A 17,376-nucleotide genomic window follows, 5' to 3' on the forward strand; every position below is an offset into this window, starting at 1 on the left:
TGCTCCGATTGCTCCGACTGCGAGCCTGCCCTGAAACGCCTGCGGGTGTCATCGGTCGAGCCACATGTCAAGCGGTCCCCCGCTGCATCGCCCATCCTGTCACTTGCACCTGCTCCTCTTGAAGACTATGAAGTTCTACCTGCCTCACAGAAATGATTCCTGCACGCCATGCCATTCCGTATGCCGTTATCCGCATCTATTCGCCAATCACCCAGCTCACGAGTGCAATGCACGATGTCGCGCGAATGCACCGCCAGATACAAAAAACGAATAGGCCTGTCTGATCTTCCATAGATAATAACAATGGTCTGGTCCTTTTCGGTATCTAGAATCATCGAGGGGAATATCGCCGACAACGAAGGTGATCACGGTGCTCGCTACTGGATCACCGGCGCACGGAACTTGACCCTTCCCAGCAGATTCGCGCCTTATATTCCTTTCATAAGTCCATATGCATGCATCTGAGGCAGTGCGAACACTCACAGATATTTCCCCCGTTCATGGCGGGGGAGACAAGTCAACAGGTCCCGCGCGCTGCCGGAAGTGCCTAATTCAGCAAGCCGCTAGGCGCCTCGCGCATGGAGTGAGCTCGGTGTGAGCGCATGCTGGATTGGTCCCCTCCAACGCTCATATTCCCGTTCACTCCATCGCCCACTCAAAATCATGAGCCTCTTCGTGACAGTCAGCCCCCAGGCCACGCAAGAGCGATGGCAGGACAAGCTCATGCGAAAGTTCAAGGAGGAGCCGTACGTGCCCATCGGTACGTCGTGCTCAAGCTCAGGACGCATGCGACTGCTAACGTCGTAGCGGCTGTTAGGCACTGCATTGACATGTTTCGCCTTGTACATGGCGTTCCGTAAATCTGGGCGAGATGGCGACCCAAAGGCCCTCAACCGCTGGTTCCGTGCGCGTATCTTCTTCCAGGGTGCTACCGTCGCAGCTATTGTCGCCGGCAGCTATAGCCTCGAGGCGCGGAAGCAGCAAGAGGCCGAGCGGGTGAAGGAGACCGGGCAAGATCCACAGATGAAGGAGAGGCTTGCGTTCGAAGCACGCTTGAAGGCGGCGGAGGAAGCACACGCGTATGAGCAGGCGTTGGGGGAGGCGAAAGCCGAGGCCGACAATAGGAGCATGTGGGAAAAGCTGGGTCTTGGTCGTGGCTCCCACAAGAATCGCGAGGCCGTGATGAAAGCTACTGCCAGTACGGCATCAAATCCACCCTCGGAGTCCCCATCTGCTAGGGTTGTGGCTCCAATCTCTGCTGAGACCACTACCACTGCATCTGACGCTACGACGCCTGTTTATGGTAGTACCTGGGGTTGGTTTAGCTGGCGTTCACGACCGGAGAAGAAAGATTCCGAAAGAAATGAGCGACCATAACTGTGAGCTCGTTTGTCTGCTTTGCATCTGTTTTCTCATGTATCTCGGTAATCTCATTCGTAGTTGTATTCTGAATCTGCATGGCTGTTCTTGCTGTGGCATGTATCATGTCTTCATACTTCCGCAATGGTCTCTCCGTGTGCCACACTCCAGGTCTCTCCTCTCTGTCTGCACTCGATCCGCGACTTAAGCCATTCTACTATACCCGCTTGCTCTTTTATCCCCACAGGAGTCGCGTTGTTCCTACGCGACGCATACGGATTCCTGACTACTGTGCAGGCGTGCTCTGAATGTTCTTAGAGCTCGACGAGGGCATTCCACTGGACTGCTGAGTGCAGAATCTTCAGCCTCCATGAAGGGTTGAAATAAACACTATCTCATCTCCATCCTTGAGCTGGTAGTCACCCTCGCCCTCGAGCTCCCAATCGGTATCATTGACGAGGACAAGAATTCCTGGTCGCCTGGCGCACCGCTTTGTCAGCCTGGATTGCATTCACAAGGGACACTTTTGCTTACACAGTCCCGTTCTCGATGAACAGCTCCTCCCGCTCCTTCAATAGGTTGTCCCGCAGCCAGTACATGAGATATGTAATGTCGGCAGGTTTCTCCTCCAGGCCTTTCCCTGTATCTCGAGGATTGCTGGACGTCGGAACTTTGGCTGGGATCGAGATACGATGGGACCGCTGATTTGAGAACAGAAGCTCGAGACCTCCACCAAACTCGATCTTGAGATCCAAAGTAGCCATGAGAGGAGCACGGGCGGGCAGAAGAGAGGAGAACGAAGGTGAAAAATCCGGATGGACGGGCGTTTCCGAAATCAGACCAGCATGATCGTCGGAATCCCGACGTGTCTCCAAGTGTAGCTCACGGAATTGGACCATAGGTGTGTACGAGCTGCCTAGTATGACCCAGCAGGTGTAAAATCTGACCGTGTGCATGTATGAAGTAAATTTCCCCATATTGCGACCATCTCTGCACGTTATATAGATCACGTATGGCCTAGAAGAGCTTTAAGGTCCAGTCAAGTCTGGAGCGAGCTCTTACGTGCTCCTGCAAGGAATTGTTTTACATTCATCTCGTCTCCGAGTAGAAGAGCATCAGTTCTCAAAGGTAACAGTACGACCGTACGATACCATAGGAACACAAGCATGCGCCTCCCCAACCGAGTCCTGACGAACACTCCCGGGTTACTCTTGAAGTCACGACGGAACTGCCATACTCTCGCGGTCTGACTTCACGAGTCTGACCTTGTCATGACCTCCTGGGATCCCTTGGGAAGATCCTTCTCGATGACAAGGCGCCAGCCGCCATACAGCTGGTTGACGATGGCGCTGCGCTTGAGCACTTGGAGCTCCTTGACCCGCTCATTGTAAAATGCGGAGATTTTCGCAGAGTCAGTCTCATCCTATGTATCCCATATCAGCACCATGCATGGACATGATGAATAAGTGTACGCACTTGAATCTCCCGGAACTGACTCTTCGTTCGCCTCACGAAATATTCGCGGAAATTGTATGAGCTGAACACTCGCGATGTGCGGAGAGTAGACGAGTACAAAGACAGTAGAGCTTCCTTTGTTGGTGCTGCCACAGCCATAGTGATAGAATGTGCCTGTGTCTGAAGGTGGACGTCGAAGGACGAAGGCAAGCTTGCTCATCCGGATCCTCGGCGGACGCTTTGCCGAGCTTCGGCATTATATATATAAGCGCCAAAAAGAAGGTTGGCGCCACTATGGCCGGGGCGCTGTTCGGCCGCCCGAGTGCACGTGGTGGTAAAGACCTGGGTGATCCTTTCGTCAGCAGTCAGTCACGGTAGCTCTGCGGTGTGCATAACCTGCTCGGAGGCCGGGAGGGAGACAGAGATACTCTCAGCCCTCCAGTATGTACGTAGATCGCACTACTAGCCTTATGTCACAATGGACAAAGTGTGACATGGCACAAACATACACTGAGCGTCAAAAGTAAATGAACACCCACTCGACTCTCTCGTTCTCTGCGACCCCTAAGTTTTAAATGCCAGAAATATTTGTGCGAGATGTATCATACATAAGAACAGTAGATATGAGATTTTGAAAGCTTTTAGCGGATTGCAAGAATGTTATGAAAGGATGACATCTCAACTCACACTCAAGCCGGCACTTCTGACGGAAGTTTGGCTATGCTCTGCCAAAATACCGCGGCCTATGCGCCCAACTGTTTTTGTAGGATGCCTCACCCCTTGTTCCTAGTAACCAGGGCTATCCATAAGGGCATGCTCCCCAGAGCTTCCCAGCTAATAATGGATCTTGGCAGCATTCTTCCTGTCACATTGCCTTCCACTGCTTTCCACTTAATGAGTGAAACAGCCTTGCAAGTGTTTAACAGAGTTGTGATCAGGACCTCAGGAGAAAGAAGGCAAAGCATACACACCTTCCTTGGTGGACTGCTTGCATGTTCCCTCTAAAGTGTGCTCCAGAACATTCTTCTACATAGAGGTGAGCACAATTCAGGCAACTATGATACTCCTTAGGACAGTATACAAGAGATTGATAAAGGTTTGAAATATAATTGTGGGGATTCACAATGCCGGAATGCAATATACTTGACCAATGCTTTCTGGCTTGTCACTTCCCCAGATAATTGCCCTCTCTCAACCAAATCCATGCTCCCTAATGAGCTGTATTGAGTGGCAACTCCCTTCTGTGCTATTCCAAGTCATATTATGACTGTCTGAGTGGCGGGGAATGCACATGGACTTCTGGGAGAATATGTAACACCTCCACTCCTCAAATTTCCAGAGCATGATTTCTTCCATGTGAAATACTTGAAAGGCTCTCTAAAATTTTCTTGAGCAAGTTAGACTCCAAGGATAATTGTCAAAGAGCCTGATAGGTTGTGGTACAGATCTTACATCTAAACCCGCATTATGTATGCAAAAGTTGCTCTAGAAACTGGCTATATTGCACAATTTTTGCTAATTAATGTATTACAATTTTCCATGAATATACAAGCCAAGACCTTGTAGAATGTACACAAATAAAAGCTTAGAAGTAGCTTGGAGACTCATGCTGCAATAGTGGCTGGATCTCGAGCGGCGTGGGTGTTCATTTACTTTTGACGCTCAGTGTATGTAACCTTTGTTTGCTTTTGAACCGCGACCGTCCGACGCTCCTTAAGCCCCCTCATATTTCTAGCAAACGAATCGATATCTACTTTTACATTAGCGTCATGAGGAGTTGAATCCATGAAATAGTTTATCCTTCATCCCCAGAGCAGCGAAGAGACTCTGACCACGTCACCCATCTCGAGTACGTCGTGGACTCGAACTACAGTGGCATTCTGCTGCACCGCGCAAGCTACCGCGGCGGCAGTGGCAAAGCCCCGCTCTATGGGCTTCGTTTCTCGGCCTTCATACGTCCCCGATGTGTCTTTCTGCGACAAGATAAGTCCGAGGAACGATTTTCGCGAAGCACCGACGAGGATCGGGTAGCCTGCCAGCGGATTCGGAGCGCCCTCACGTCCTACGGTCTTTGTGGGATCGATAATGGAAGACGAGTTTCGTAAGAGCTCTAGGTTGCCTTCAAGCGTCTTGCTAAATCCAACCCCCGGGTCGACAATGACAAGCCATCGCCTGAGACCACCCTTCCCCTTGACGGCAGCGTCGACCTTCTTGCCTAGCTCAACACGGACAGACTCCAGGATTGCCCCTCGCCCACGAGCATCTGCAGCGTAGTTATACGCTGAGTAGTCTTTATTTGCCGACGCTTCGCCACGAGAGTGCATGAGGACGACCGGAACTGCAAGGGATCGTGCAACCTCGCGGAGCTTCCGAAGATGAGCATCACCATCCTCGTCAACCGGGTACGCAGGGCCTGTGAAGGCGTGAACGTCATTGATGCAGTTTGCACCAGCCTTGACGGCGGCTTCTGCAACCTCCCAACGAAAGGTGTCGATGCTGATGAGCGCTTGTCGGGTCTGAGAAGCGACTTTCTCGCTGACATTTGCGCTCTGAGCTGCGTTTCGGATGGCGTGAATTACTGGAACAACCCTGTTTGCTTCTTCCTCGCTCGACACGAACTGCGCTCCGGGGCGAGTGGAGTATCCGCCGACATCGACGATGTCCGCACCGTGAGCAACGGCCGAGGTCGTATACGTCAAGGCCTCAGGGACTGTGTTGTTGACCGACCCATCTGAGAAAGAATCCGGTGTAACGTTCAATGTCGCCATTACGTAAGTCTTCTGAGGACTGCTCCGAGGCGTTGAAGCGAAAGCAGAGGGGAAAGTCCAATGCGTGGCAGTCGGGGGAACTACCGGCAAATCCTTCGCTTCGGTTTCACTGCCTGACGGAAGCGGATATTGCGGGAATGGAATGACACGATGCATGGCCGGGTTATCAGGAGGGAGGCTCGCCATCAAACTCATGAAGAGTCCGTTAATGGTACGTTTCAGACTCGGGTGCACGTAGTCCGGGACGATACTAAGGAGCCTTAATCAAAAGAGAACTGATCGCAAAACTGTAATACATACTCGTTCAGCGGTCGTAGGACGAATTCCCTTTCGAGCATCTTGGGGTGAGGAACCACGAGTTGGCCTTGAAGGTTGTCCAAGCTCTTCCGGCTAGACACGTCTCTCGTGTCAATGATCAGATCGTCATACGTCAGGATGTCCAAGTCTATCGCTCTCGGACCATTCCTGTAAGATGCAACTCGGCCCACGGTCCTCTCAATATACTTGAGGAAATTGAGCAGAGCAACCGGTTCAACGCTAGTGCGCACCTAGATGCTTTTCAGCGGTGCCAGAAGACGTGATAAGATCTGACGCACCAGACAGGTGCAGTTGACGAACTTGGGTTGGTCTGTTTCGTACATTGGCTCCGTCTCGTACAAAAAGCTGGTGTCCACGACGCTGATATATGCGTCCCCATTTCCTGGAAAATTATCGCGCTTAGGTGCTTCCAGTAAGCGAAGGGCGAGCTCGATGTTGGCGAAGCGGTCGCCCAGGTTAGAGCCGAGGGCAAGTGCGGCTGTATGCGCCCCTGCAACATTCAATGTCAAGACCACCCCTAAATCATGCGTTACCGAATTTCGCACCGTTGGTTGGCATCGCTGCCGGTGTAGTCCGTGCATATATCTCTTTGGCCGTTCGCGTAATCTTGACTTCTGCAGCCTCGGCGCACGACAGCGCATTCGGTTTGCCGCCACACACAGTAACTGAATCGAGGTCCGTAGTGAGCGATGCGACCTTGTCTGCTACCGCGGAAACAAGAGCCTCCAGCGTGAGGAAGCTTGTCAGGTTGACGGCCTAGAGGCTAGATAAGGTACATTTACTCCAGAAATTGCTAGCATGTACCGACATCGACGACGTTCAAGGCTACATCGCGGAAGGGAAATGGTGCATTCAGTTTGTAATCTTGGCTTGTTCTCTGCATCGTAATGTCGAAGCAGACAAGTTGGGCTTGTTCGCGCTCGCAGGCGTTGATGCCGACAACTGGTTGCGTTGCAACGTTGCGAATAGAGAGCTCCTCAGTGCTAGCAGGTAAGCCTCGCCTTCTCGAAGAGATCAGCTCGATATATGCAGGCTGCAGGAGGGCTTTCGGACGCCGCAGGGTAACAGCCAAAGCCTGTACTCCCTTGTGGGCCGTCAAACACGCAGATATGACGTGGTGTACGCAATCCTCTGATGATGAAAAGTCTTGGGACTGCGCTGCAGTAATAGCGGTCTTGCAAACAGTCGAATAGTTGATGGAATGAGCAAGATCATCCGTAAGAGCAGTGGGGGCAACTAAATGGTTAATCGCAACTGTCAACTCGATAGGCTGTAGTTTGGCTTTCGATGGCTCCGAGGACCACTGTGCACCGTCAGTGAATGAGGCCAGCAGAGAGATATTCTTGACGCGAATAGTGTCGAGGGCCTGCCTGTCTTCAGGAAATTAGCGGGCACCGCTGTATGTATTTGCTATCGCCTACAGCGCATTCATCATGCCTGATGACTGTAGAACAGACGATCCCTACGGGCTGCGAACGCTTTGGATGCACGTGCAAGTCGGGAGGAGAGACGCGAAACGCCATCCCAACGTGCGCCCCCGCCGCCATCACTCCTAGGACGCGGGGGAGACACGTGACAGCACACCTCAACCTTGGACGACAATGGAGTTCACCGCTGCCCTCCAGAAACTCGGCGCATACCAGCCGCGATCTAGTATCAAGTCGAAGGAGACGTTGAAATTGAGTCTCGTTCAGCTACGCTCGGGAACGTTTCCGCCGAAAGGAGAAACTGGTCAGTTCCAACATCCGTCGCGTCTCGTTCTGTCGTCGCTAATGCTGGCAAATCGCAGGATGGGAGGCTGCCGAGAGATTGTTCTTGGCCGCGTTAGATGAGGGAGATACCACGACTGCACAAGTACGCTGTTCTTTTTGTACGTGTGCTAGGGGCTCTAAATAGTGTGTCCAGCAATGCCTCGAAATCCTGGTTTCCAAGTTTTCCGAGTCGCCTCGGGTAGATTGCCTTACGGGCATCCTGATGGAAGTCAAAGAATCTCCAGATGACGCTCTAGCCTTTTACAATACTCTCTTGGCGACAGACACCTCGAACGCCGTGCGTACTATCTGCCCTCGATATTGGCGCACGCCTAACCTTGTAGTACAGGCAGTTTGGCGAAGGAAAGCCGGTATTTTGCGGAAAAAAGGGAAGATAGACCAGGCGGTGGAAGAGTTGTGCGCCATGTTGGACACATTTTACACCGAGGTGGAAGCCTGGCTAGAGCTCGCAGACATATACTCCTCTTGTCAACAGTGCGTACCTACTTTGTCAAGGCTTTGTTAACCCTAACAGTCATTCTAGGTATACACATGCCTTGCAAGCGCTCTCGCATGCGCTGCTGCTGGCGCCACAAAACCCGTTGCATGTCCTCCACTTTGCCGAGACCGCCTACCTTACGCCTGATATTCCACTCGCGCTGAAGATGTTTTTGCAATCTGTGGACATGACAGATGACGACGAGCAAGACGGCATCAGTCCGGCAGACACCGTTCCCACTGGCCTTGCGCTTAGATCGTGGTTCGGCGTGAAACTGGTACGTTTCCGTCTACTGTGCTACCGACTCGGCACATGTTCATGCTGTGTCCCCTGCAGTGTACGCAAAAACTTGTCACGGAGCCCAAGGCTTCGAATTCACCTTCGCAGACAGCTTCGCCCACTGCAAGTGCGCTTGCGTCATTGGACGATCTGGCGACTGAACGTTTGCGGACGGCCTACCTGGAGACGACCCGCGAGTCTCCACCAACCGCAGGAGCTGCACTTATCGATGCTGCGGCAAGGATTATACCCGCGTAGCTGGCTGCGTTTACACGTATCCCGGAATGATCTGTACCTTTCACATTCTAATTCCAAGAGCCCGTGGATGATGCGTGACAACACGCGGCCATAATCATACAGAAGGTGTGGACGCGTACATCCTAGTCACAGAAGTAGAAACCGGAGCGTGCATGAGAGTGCGATAAAGATATGCATGGATACAGAACGAGTGCGAGTGCGACGACGATTTGTGACTCTCCCGGCTCCTTCAAGCGCTCCGTAGCTGCGGGCTATAGTATGAACGCATAGTGCGTCTTGCGTATGTCGGCGGCATCGGAGGGAGGCTACTTGGACTCGGGGTTCGCGTTCCTGAAGTAAGAGAGGTTAGCAAGGCGGTTTGGAAAGTGACAGGTGAAGTATTTTAGAGTCAGATAGGAGCGAAAGACAAGATGAATGTTTATCAACACAATGTTTCAGTGTGAACTATGCAAAAAGGTGTGTATCATCTTCCAAGAGCATCTCTGCAAGCATAGATCGCTCTGAGCCAGATTCGAGGGAAATGGGGGACTTACATCTTGCGCTTGCCACCAGGAAGGGTGGTAACGTTCACGAAGCTGAAGTAGTTTAACATATAAGCATATGTCTACGCTTTAGAAGTGTGATCTACACACCGACGGTTGTAGAGCATGCGCTTTTTGGCCCGACCCTTAGGAGTCTTCTTCTTCTCCTGCTTTTCGACCTTGGGGGTCTGGGACTTGACTTTACCAGCACGGGCAAGGGAGCCGTGAACTACATCGCGGAATCGCAAGACAGATTTGAGCGAAAGCTCGCTGAACACAACGACGTGAAAGAGTGACCTTTTCCCATATTGTCTTGAGGTAGGCGAGCTTGAGGACGTCGGCGGCGATGAGAAGATTGCTACTGTACAGTCATTGCCTACTCGAGACAGATTTTGAATCTCCGCACTAAAATGCAGTTACGTAAGCACCCGCGTTAGGAAGGTTGTGGCGACTGGTTATCTGCGCCACTCTTCGTCACCGCTGTGGTCTACAGTGAGTTTGAGCGTTGATTGGTCTGAACCAAAGTATGGTATTCAGTCATGTGCTCTCCGGTCCTCATGTCCTCTGCCCATCAATCGCACCCTGTAGATGTTGTCTCCCAGATGCTCCTGGCCTAGCAGCGGTTATAACACTGCCTCTTGTGTCATCCATCTGCCACAGACTAATGATACATCAGGAAACACTCAAAGGTGCGGATAAAGGCACTTACTCCTGGTGGTCCCGGAGCATGCTGGACCTTGATGGACAATGACGCTTAGATGCAACGGCGCGCCTAACACACTGGGTGACACTTACCTTCAAACCTTGTCGTTTTGGGTGCAGGATGATAGGTTTATGGGTTATTAACACTTGATCATCTTGCTTACTGTAGGCTTATTGGTCTGTTAGTATGTGTTCACGAGAGCTGGTCAGACTGGCTGAATGCACTGTTTGTACATTGATAAGAGCGCCTGCAACTCGCGGCACAAAGAGGTGCAGTCAGGGGTTGCTGCACCAACAGCAGAAGCAGACTTGGCCTGGGTGCCGCCGCTGCCACCGCCTGCCGGTGGTCAGCAGGTTGACCAGTTAATACAGCTGGGTCATACTTCAGAGGCTATGTACAGATGCATTAATTATCTTTGGCCTTCAAAATATCTTCATGCTCTCGGTCTTTGTCTCTATTGTTCTTAATTCCCAATCTAAGGCGTACACTACAGAGGCTGATGGAGAAGCTCGGCGGCGCCACGATGTGCACGAGATTGTGACAAATCCACTCAATTTAGGTAGTATTGGATCTAAAGCTGGATGATTAACCCGGAAGGACTCCGACACTTGTCCAGACTACCGGGTATGGATTGTCCTCAGACATTAGTCATTTTTGTTCTGTGTTTAAAGATTCTTTACACTAGGCTAATCTAGTTGCCCTTGCTTCGGGTGTACACGCCCGGACAGCGTCAGGGCTCTTACCCGCAGCGCGGGAATGTCCAGCGGACACCCAACCGGAAGAGGTCTCGGTCACGCTGCCACTGACGTGAGTGGCAGACGGCGTGTGCCGAGTGAGACCCCTCTTCGAGGAGTACGCAGAACGCGAGACAGTTAGGAGTGCAGCGCACTCCTTCTCGTCTCTCATCTCGGCTACTCTTAGGATCAGTTTTTTTGTCTCCCTCCCTCCCTCCCTGCCCTGTTGGTCTGTTGTATCTCTTTTGCTATGTGTCCTTGCGTAGCTTTGTGCTTGTCTATGTACATAGTCATTTTTTGTTGGCCGGTACTGTACAAGTTTGAATGGGAGCAACGTCACGCGTCACAGTCCTCTGCAAGGGTTGTAATTTCTGGATCTTGTCACAGAACTTTGCACCGAATCTGGGCCAAAATTGAGATAAATTCAACGACAAATCTCCAAAAAAAGTACTGTTTTTGGTAATTTAGCGCCCGCCGTTGCTCGCGCAGATGCTGGCTTGGATGTCACACCTCGGGGTTGGTTGCTCCCATTCAAACTCGTACAGTATGGAGGATTCCTCAGAGCTCTCGATGGCTGTTTTGGGTACGGATTGTCCTCAGGCCCTCCCACCAATTGTCATGGGTCCTTAATGCGCCCGCATGCACGCTTGGCTCCTCTCCGGAGCTCCCGCCTGTCTGGCCTCTGAGTGCAAGTTGGCGGTGTACGACAGTCTTCCCGCCAGCACTCGGACTCGGATGGTATTTCTGCCTCATCCAACCTACTGCGAGTCTGCGGATGGTGCCCACACGTCCTGCGGTGTCGGCCCTTGAAACCCCACTCTTGTCACAGAGCGGCTGTTCCAGCGCACTGTTTTCTCGGGAAGATGCCTTCTATGCTATTGCCGGGTTCCGCCGGTGTTACTCAACGGCGCCGGCGCTGCTATGGCATACACTTCGATCTGTTCTAGACTCAATAGGTAGCCATTCCAGCGTACCGACCACCCGACCACCCTCCGTACGCGTCCCACCAACTACCGAGTAGACTGGTCACGAGTTTATATTCGGTCGGATGGCCTGTTTTTGGGACAGTATAAGCGGTTGACAAGGCGTTCTCGGCGCGCTGGTCCTCAGTCTTCCCCGATTGCCCTGTCTCATCGCCTTCGCCATCTTCTCTGATTAATTTCGCGTGTATGGTTTTTCTTTGGTTGTGTTTGAAGATTTGGTTCCTCCAGTTTCCTCCCGGGCTGACGAGGTTGGCGCTCTCGGGCTACGTCAGCTCTATCTGTCGTGCGTCTGACCAATGGCTATCACATCCGTGGGCTGTTGTGCCAGCGAATCTCTCCACACTTGAAGCCAGCCAGGTCTAGGCGTGAGTGAACAGTCTTGGTATGAATCTGCTACTTTCTATGTTCCTGTACGGCGCTCACCCAGCTCGCTGACGCCTGTCATTTATGGCGGTGATACATCTGGTTGTCGTCGGGCTGATGTCAAACGTCCGGCGATCATTCGCACACGTTACATCTCATTAATTACTTCCACTTCCGAAGGTGAATCGCGCTGCATGACTAGCTAACTTCCTGCGCAGTCTCGCAGTAGGTCCGCGGAAGCTCAGGGCTCAGGGCTCGCGGCACTGCCCCCCTAGGTACACTGGCTGGCAGCGAGTCTTGGAACAAGCGTACAGTTACCCTTTTCGGGCCAGCGCATTCCCGTGACACCAACAATGTGAATGCTTTTACTCAGCTCAGGCTTACTACTACTAATGTGCATACGTACCTCAGGACCTCTTAGTGCCACGGCTCCCATATACGTCTCTTACATTCAATAATTGCTCATCCCGAATAACTGCGTTTTGCAGGACCCAAACCAACGGTATGTTCTGAGACATTCTCAATCCAAGAGGTACCCGGTACACGCCCATATCCTCAGGAGACTGTGAGGCGATCTTGGTCCGGATCTTCGCGCAAGCCGAGCATGGCAAACGCAGCTTTTGAAAGCGGTAGAGCCCTTCCATGCAGTGCTACAAATTTTGCCATGCTCCAGGCGCAAAAACAACTTTGGGAAGCTCCGGCCAGAGGCTTGCTTCAAATGACTCGGAAGACACACCACCTTGAGGCTTGAGGGCGGGTGGCGGTCGGCCCCACCGACACTTCGGTCAGCCCGGGTTGGTATTCCCTACCGCCATACCGCCTTCCGTGTCCCGACAAGGAAGACTGCTCCTCGCTGCCGGCGGGGACACCTTGGCCAGATCGTGTTTCGACCTGGATATATGCAAAATAGCGACTTCATGTGGAATGACATAGTGTCGATGCATGGGGCTAGACCTATGAGTATTTATTACATGCAGTCTTTCCGTCTCCGCAGCCTGCTGAGCAGAAGAACACAGATATGAGGTATTTCCTCACCAGCCGCTAAAGTGCCTCGGAACTTGGAAACATCAGATTGATCGAGGTCAAACACCATGCTTCTGTCGGGGCATGTCTTGTTACGTCCGCTGTTTGAGTCGAAGCGCGGATCTGACGTTTCACTGTCACTGCACAGCCGACGTATAAGTACGGGCCATTATCTTGCTGAGGCCCGTGTCAGTTCGACCTATTCTACTCTTCCAGTTTTTTATCTATCCATCCATTCGCCTCCTAGTGCTATAATGTACTTCACTACCTTCGTCGCTTTTGCCGCTGCTGCCCTTATTGCCAACACCGTGGCTGCCCAGTCCAGTATCTTCAACGTTAACCATACTGTGCACCTCGGTAGCCCAGACGGCACCCGCCTGAGGTATACCCCACTTTTTGTGGTAAGTAGTTCCACACCGTATTCTCATTGTGATTCTCAACCCTCTTTGCAGCACGCCGAAGTCGGTGACAGCATCGATTTCACGTTCCTTGCGAAGAATCACTCGGCGACGCAGTCCCAATCGTTCTATGCTCCCTGCACGAACAAAGTGAATGGCACCGACTCTGGCTTGTGAGTGTCTACACTGTCTGCCGCCTAGCCCTCTCCTCACCCGCTTTGTGCAGCATGCCCAATGCAGTCAACCAGACCACGAACTTGCCGGTTTTCCACTATATCGTTAACAGCACGGTATGGTACTTTCATTTGTTAAAGCTGCAAATCGCATGCTAATCCTGTTTTCTTTTCCGCCAGGACACCGTGTACTTCCACTGCCGCCAGGACGAGGGCACCGACTCCGCTCATTGCGGCCAAGGCATGGTCTTCGTGCTCAACCCCAGCTTCGATGGAGAGGCCACACTCTTCCAGCTCAAAGCTCAGGAATTCGGTGCAAACGTGCTCGGTGTTCCTCAGACGTAAACGTCCTTCCGATGCTTGCTCCTTTGATCGGGCGTGACCTGACATTTAAAAACGCTTTATGGACCTATATATACATTATCTACGTTGTGAAGCACGCGTCGTGTGTGCTACGAGAATTCTCTTCCCTTGTTCTGCCTTGACTTTTATCTGTGGTCTCAGTTCGAATAGTTACACTAGTGCATTCCGAATGGATGGACAACTGTTGCTCATACACAAGACACGGCTTCGCTCCGCTACGCGATAAATATTCTCCCGGTAGTTGTTCTGGTGGCTGCTGTTCTCACGGTTGGCGTTTTTCGCGGTAGGCATGTGCTCACTCATGTAGCATTCTCGTGACTCTCCGGAAAATATAAACTTACATATGTGTTTGTTTAAAAAGTCCGTGAGCAACCTTCTGATTCTTGCCGCCAGCGGCGGCTCGGGCACAGGCGACTAGCACGGTGAAACGAGTGCTAACGTGGGTGGGGTAAGCGGAAGTAACAGGATCGATCGGGAGCATGCAGCGCTCTGCAGCGCTGGGTATATAAAGGGCAAGGTTGGGAACAGGGCATGTAAGGGGTTAGCAAATAGTAAGGAACCATTTACTTACTTTCAGGCCATCTGGTTAATGATACGAGTAATATTTGAGACCTGCTCTCGTGCTCGCCACCAAAATTATGGTGTAAACTGTTCGGCCAATGTGCTATGCATTCATTTAAGAGCTGCTGCAACGCCGGCTTTCAAGACTCAAGGGTATATCTCATCGATACTTAGAAGACGGCTCACGGCTTTCGCAGCCACATCAAGCTATATCTTTGCTATATTGTAGCGCTACAGAGAGGTGAAGCATGTGTTCCCCGGTATTCAGCGGGAGTGCTGCATCACATCAAGGTAAGTATCGGTCGACATTGTTCTCATTTCACTTAAGTACCATGCAAGCCAGATGCTGAACATAAAAGCACCAAAGCAGACTCGACATATCAAAAAGGGCAACCATCCTATTGTCTAGGCGGGCGCATTAGGATATTGTACAACAAGATTATCTGTGTGAACACGGTGCAGAGGGCGCGTTGGCAAGTCACAGCTTTGCATGGTCGTCCTTGGCCGGCGGCACTCCGTACGGGTTGTACCTGAGGGCGTCCTTGTTGCGGAAGACGTCCTCGCGGATGCTGCGGTACCCGGCGACAGTCATCGTGATATCCAAATCCTGCATATGCTCTCGTCAGCCAAACGCGACAGCAGTGGACTTGATGCAAAGGTACCGCGAGCAGGCTCTTGATGACGTGCCGGCAACCGGCCTCTGCCTCGTGAGACATGCCCCAGACGTAGAGCCTGCCGACCATGACGGCATGCGCGCCGAGCGCGATGGCCTTGAAGACGTCAGGGCCTGTGCGGATACCGGAGTCGAAGATGATGGTCATCTCTGGACAGCGATCAGCCATGGAGCCCTTCGCTCGTTAATGAATAAAAAAGGAACCCACTGTCACCGACAGCCTCGACGATTTCAGGGAGGACCTCCAGGCTTCCGACGGCGCCGTCGACCTGACGGCCGGCATGATTCGTCACGACGATGCCCTCGCAGCCGACTTCATGTGCCATCCGTGCATCTGCGGCGTTCTGGATGCCCTTGATGACGAACGGGCGGCCGCCGGAGATGTGTTTCCACTGTTCACAGAGTTGGTCAGCACGGGGTGCCGTAAGCGCGTGTGAAGGGGTGCAAGCGTACCTGCTTGATCAGCCACTTGATCTTCTCCCAGGTGTGTGGCTTGCCGTGCCACACGCTGGAGTCGATCCACTTGCCGGAGTCCTGCTCGAGCTCCTTGCTATGTTTCTTCATGAAGACGGGGTCCGACATGCCGACCTCGTTTCCGACCGTTCCGCCGTAGTAGAAGCTGTCGGTACACCCTCGGTCATTGGAGTGCCCAAACAGTACGAAGGGCGTGCTTACACGTAGTTCGCGATGTTAATGTCTGTCGGTCGCCAGCCGAGCTGCCAGGTGTCGGTGGTGAGCATCAGGACGTCGAAGCCAGCATCCCAAGCGCGGTTGAGCAGGGAAAGCGTGATTTCGTCGTCGTGGCCCATGTACAGCTGGAAGAACCGGGGGCTTTTTGCATTGCCGCCGTTCGTCCCTGGACCAGGCATGTCAAACCCCAGGTAACCGCCAGGCACAATGTGCACCTACCGCTATACTGGTGGACACTATTGCTCTCGTTGCGCACTGAGGCTGCCTTATCGTTGGCGGCGGCAACAGCCTCGATGGGCTGTGAGGCCGCTGTCGACAGGCAGTACGGAAGGCCAAGCTCTCCTGCGATGGTGGCCGGGACCAGCTCACCATTGGAAGAGTAGAGCTTGTTGATGCCAATGGGGGCGAACATGATAGGCGCGGGGATTTTGTGGCCAAAGATGGTTGCTGGAGACGGAGCATTAGCTAGCTTGAGAGCGTCGAGAGAGAGTTCCACCTACTAGTGAGGTCTCGCGTGCTGGTGTCAACACAAGTCCTGGGCACAATGCGCCACTTGTAAAATGCCTCGCGGTTGGCGCGATCTGTCCAGCCCAGACCAGCGTTGGAGTTCGCGTAGAAGTATCCGCGATCGTTTAATTTCTTCTTGGTGGATTCCTGCAATTCCTCGGGATGAACAGAGAAACTAGGGACTGCAACGCATCCAGAGAGTTAGCAAGACACGTTTTCATAAACAATCGCGGAGAATCACGCATTCCTTCCTCTCCACCGCGCCTGAAGACTTCGCGCTGGTAGAGGGAGTAGTGAGGAGAGGGTCCTTTGGGCTTGTTGGTGGGATCCATGTCGACTAAGGCTTCTACTATTCCCAGAGGAATGTGCCAAGACAAGCGAAGTTGTTGCTACATCACCACTCCTGCACGCGTTCGCTATATATCCACCGTGAAGGTAACCCATGACGTCGACATCAGCAGACGCCACAAGGGCCCACGGCTCTCCGTGACTGCGCTTAGCAGCCAGGTTATCTGCACCAGCGTCCCTCCAGCACTGGCAGCGGAGTGCATGGAGGAAATGTCGGCATGAGCTCTGGATCGCGCAAAGTGTGTCCGCTGCAGGCGTTCAAGCTCAAGTTGAACGCCGAGGCCTTCCGCGCACTGCCTGGCGCCAGATATTATTGAATTCGGCTCTCCACGACGCGATGGTCGTCTGCTATCTGTCGTCAAAAGTGCCTCCTTCCCTCCGGGTGTCCATCGGGCTGCAGGTCTAGCGTTCCTCGGATGTCCGTCGCGCACAACACTGTGCTTCTTTCGAAATTCGGGGGGAAAGGTTGCGAAAGATATTTCTGTGCATTGTATGTCCGGTAGTTCGAAGACCGCAGTCAACAAAAGAAAGCAGGACGCTAATGGAGCCGTGTGCCGAAGTCGCCGCGAGATGGCGGGACTGGACTTATTGATAGGTATGAGACTGGGAGACTCGTCTTCAGTCTGCTCAGTAGCTATATCCCTGTATG

General features: G+C 52.6%; 8 protein-coding genes across 8 annotated transcripts; 3 read left to right on the top strand and 5 right to left on the bottom strand.

The window, feature by feature from the left end:
- Positions 1-702: 702 nt before the first annotated feature.
- PHACADRAFT_53009 (uncharacterized protein) lies at positions 703-1,095 on the top strand (the record flags this gene model as incomplete). Its single annotated transcript, XM_007394017.1, has 2 exons — positions 703-760; positions 818-1,095. Coding segments are annotated over 2 exons (336 nt in total), but the record flags the coding sequence as incomplete, so codon positions are not given.
- A 625-nt stretch (positions 1,096-1,720) lies between these two features.
- On the bottom strand, positions 1,721-2,123 carry PHACADRAFT_194660 (uncharacterized protein; the record flags this gene model as incomplete). The annotated part of the gene is made up of 2 exons (XM_007394855.1): positions 1,721-1,838; positions 1,894-2,123. 2 exons carry the CDS (start codon positions 2,121-2,123, stop codon positions 1,721-1,723), a joined length of 348 nt encoding a protein of 115 aa, XP_007394917.1.
- Positions 2,124-2,402: 279 nt separating this feature from the next.
- Positions 2,403-3,030, bottom strand: PHACADRAFT_254647 (uncharacterized protein). Its single transcript, XM_007394856.1, has 2 exons — positions 2,836-3,030; positions 2,403-2,782 (listed from the first exon to the last, which is right to left on the bottom strand). Exons 1-2 carry the CDS (start codon positions 2,971-2,973, stop codon positions 2,612-2,614), a joined length of 309 nt encoding a protein of 102 aa, XP_007394918.1. The 5' UTR covers positions 2,974-3,030; the 3' UTR covers positions 2,403-2,611.
- A 1,404-nt stretch (positions 3,031-4,434) lies between these two features.
- Positions 4,435-5,852, bottom strand: PHACADRAFT_254648 (uncharacterized protein). Its single transcript, XM_007394857.1, has one exon. The coding sequence runs from the start codon at positions 5,775-5,777 to the stop codon at positions 4,617-4,619; it is 1,161 nt and encodes a 386-aa protein (XP_007394919.1). The 5' UTR covers positions 5,778-5,852; the 3' UTR covers positions 4,435-4,616.
- A 1,644-nt stretch (positions 5,853-7,496) lies between these two features.
- PHACADRAFT_254650 (uncharacterized protein) lies at positions 7,497-8,708 on the top strand. Its single transcript, XM_007394858.1, has 6 exons — positions 7,497-7,631; positions 7,690-7,754; positions 7,806-7,949; positions 8,001-8,146; positions 8,196-8,427; positions 8,487-8,708. Exons 1-6 carry the CDS (start codon positions 7,502-7,504, stop codon positions 8,685-8,687), a joined length of 918 nt encoding a protein of 305 aa, XP_007394920.1. The 5' UTR covers positions 7,497-7,501; the 3' UTR covers positions 8,688-8,708.
- A 27-nt stretch (positions 8,709-8,735) lies between these two features.
- PHACADRAFT_254651 (uncharacterized protein) lies at positions 8,736-9,545 on the bottom strand. Its single transcript, XM_007394859.1, has 4 exons — positions 9,506-9,545; positions 9,320-9,437; positions 9,221-9,262; positions 8,736-9,017 (listed from the first exon to the last, which is right to left on the bottom strand). The coding sequence occupies exons 1-4, from the start codon at positions 9,513-9,515 to the stop codon at positions 8,993-8,995; spliced, it is 195 nt and encodes a 64-aa protein (XP_007394921.1). The 5' UTR covers positions 9,516-9,545; the 3' UTR covers positions 8,736-8,992.
- A 3,652-nt stretch (positions 9,546-13,197) lies between these two features.
- On the top strand, positions 13,198-13,930 carry PHACADRAFT_142248 (uncharacterized protein; the record flags this gene model as incomplete). Its single annotated transcript, XM_007394860.1, has 4 exons — positions 13,198-13,415; positions 13,467-13,585; positions 13,639-13,702; positions 13,766-13,930. The coding sequence occupies exons 1-4, from the start codon at positions 13,269-13,271 to the stop codon at positions 13,928-13,930; spliced, it is 495 nt and encodes a 164-aa protein (XP_007394922.1). The 5' UTR covers positions 13,198-13,268.
- A 1,039-nt stretch (positions 13,931-14,969) lies between these two features.
- Positions 14,970-16,836, bottom strand: PHACADRAFT_142250 (uncharacterized protein). The gene is made up of 8 exons (XM_007394861.1): positions 16,621-16,836; positions 16,373-16,561; positions 16,092-16,319; positions 15,858-16,038; positions 15,636-15,801; positions 15,391-15,574; positions 15,172-15,332; positions 14,970-15,116 (listed from the first exon to the last, which is right to left on the bottom strand). The coding sequence occupies exons 1-8, from the start codon at positions 16,709-16,711 to the stop codon at positions 14,988-14,990; spliced, it is 1,329 nt and encodes a 442-aa protein (XP_007394923.1). The 5' UTR covers positions 16,712-16,836; the 3' UTR covers positions 14,970-14,987.
- Between the last annotated feature and the right edge of the window lie 540 nt (positions 16,837-17,376).

This window comes from Phanerochaete carnosa, assembly GCF_000300595.1.
Source record: "Phanerochaete carnosa HHB-10118-sp unplaced genomic scaffold PHACAscaffold_4, whole genome shotgun sequence".
In the NCBI taxonomy this organism is placed as follows: domain Eukaryota; kingdom Fungi; phylum Basidiomycota; class Agaricomycetes; order Polyporales; family Phanerochaetaceae; genus Phanerochaete; species Phanerochaete carnosa.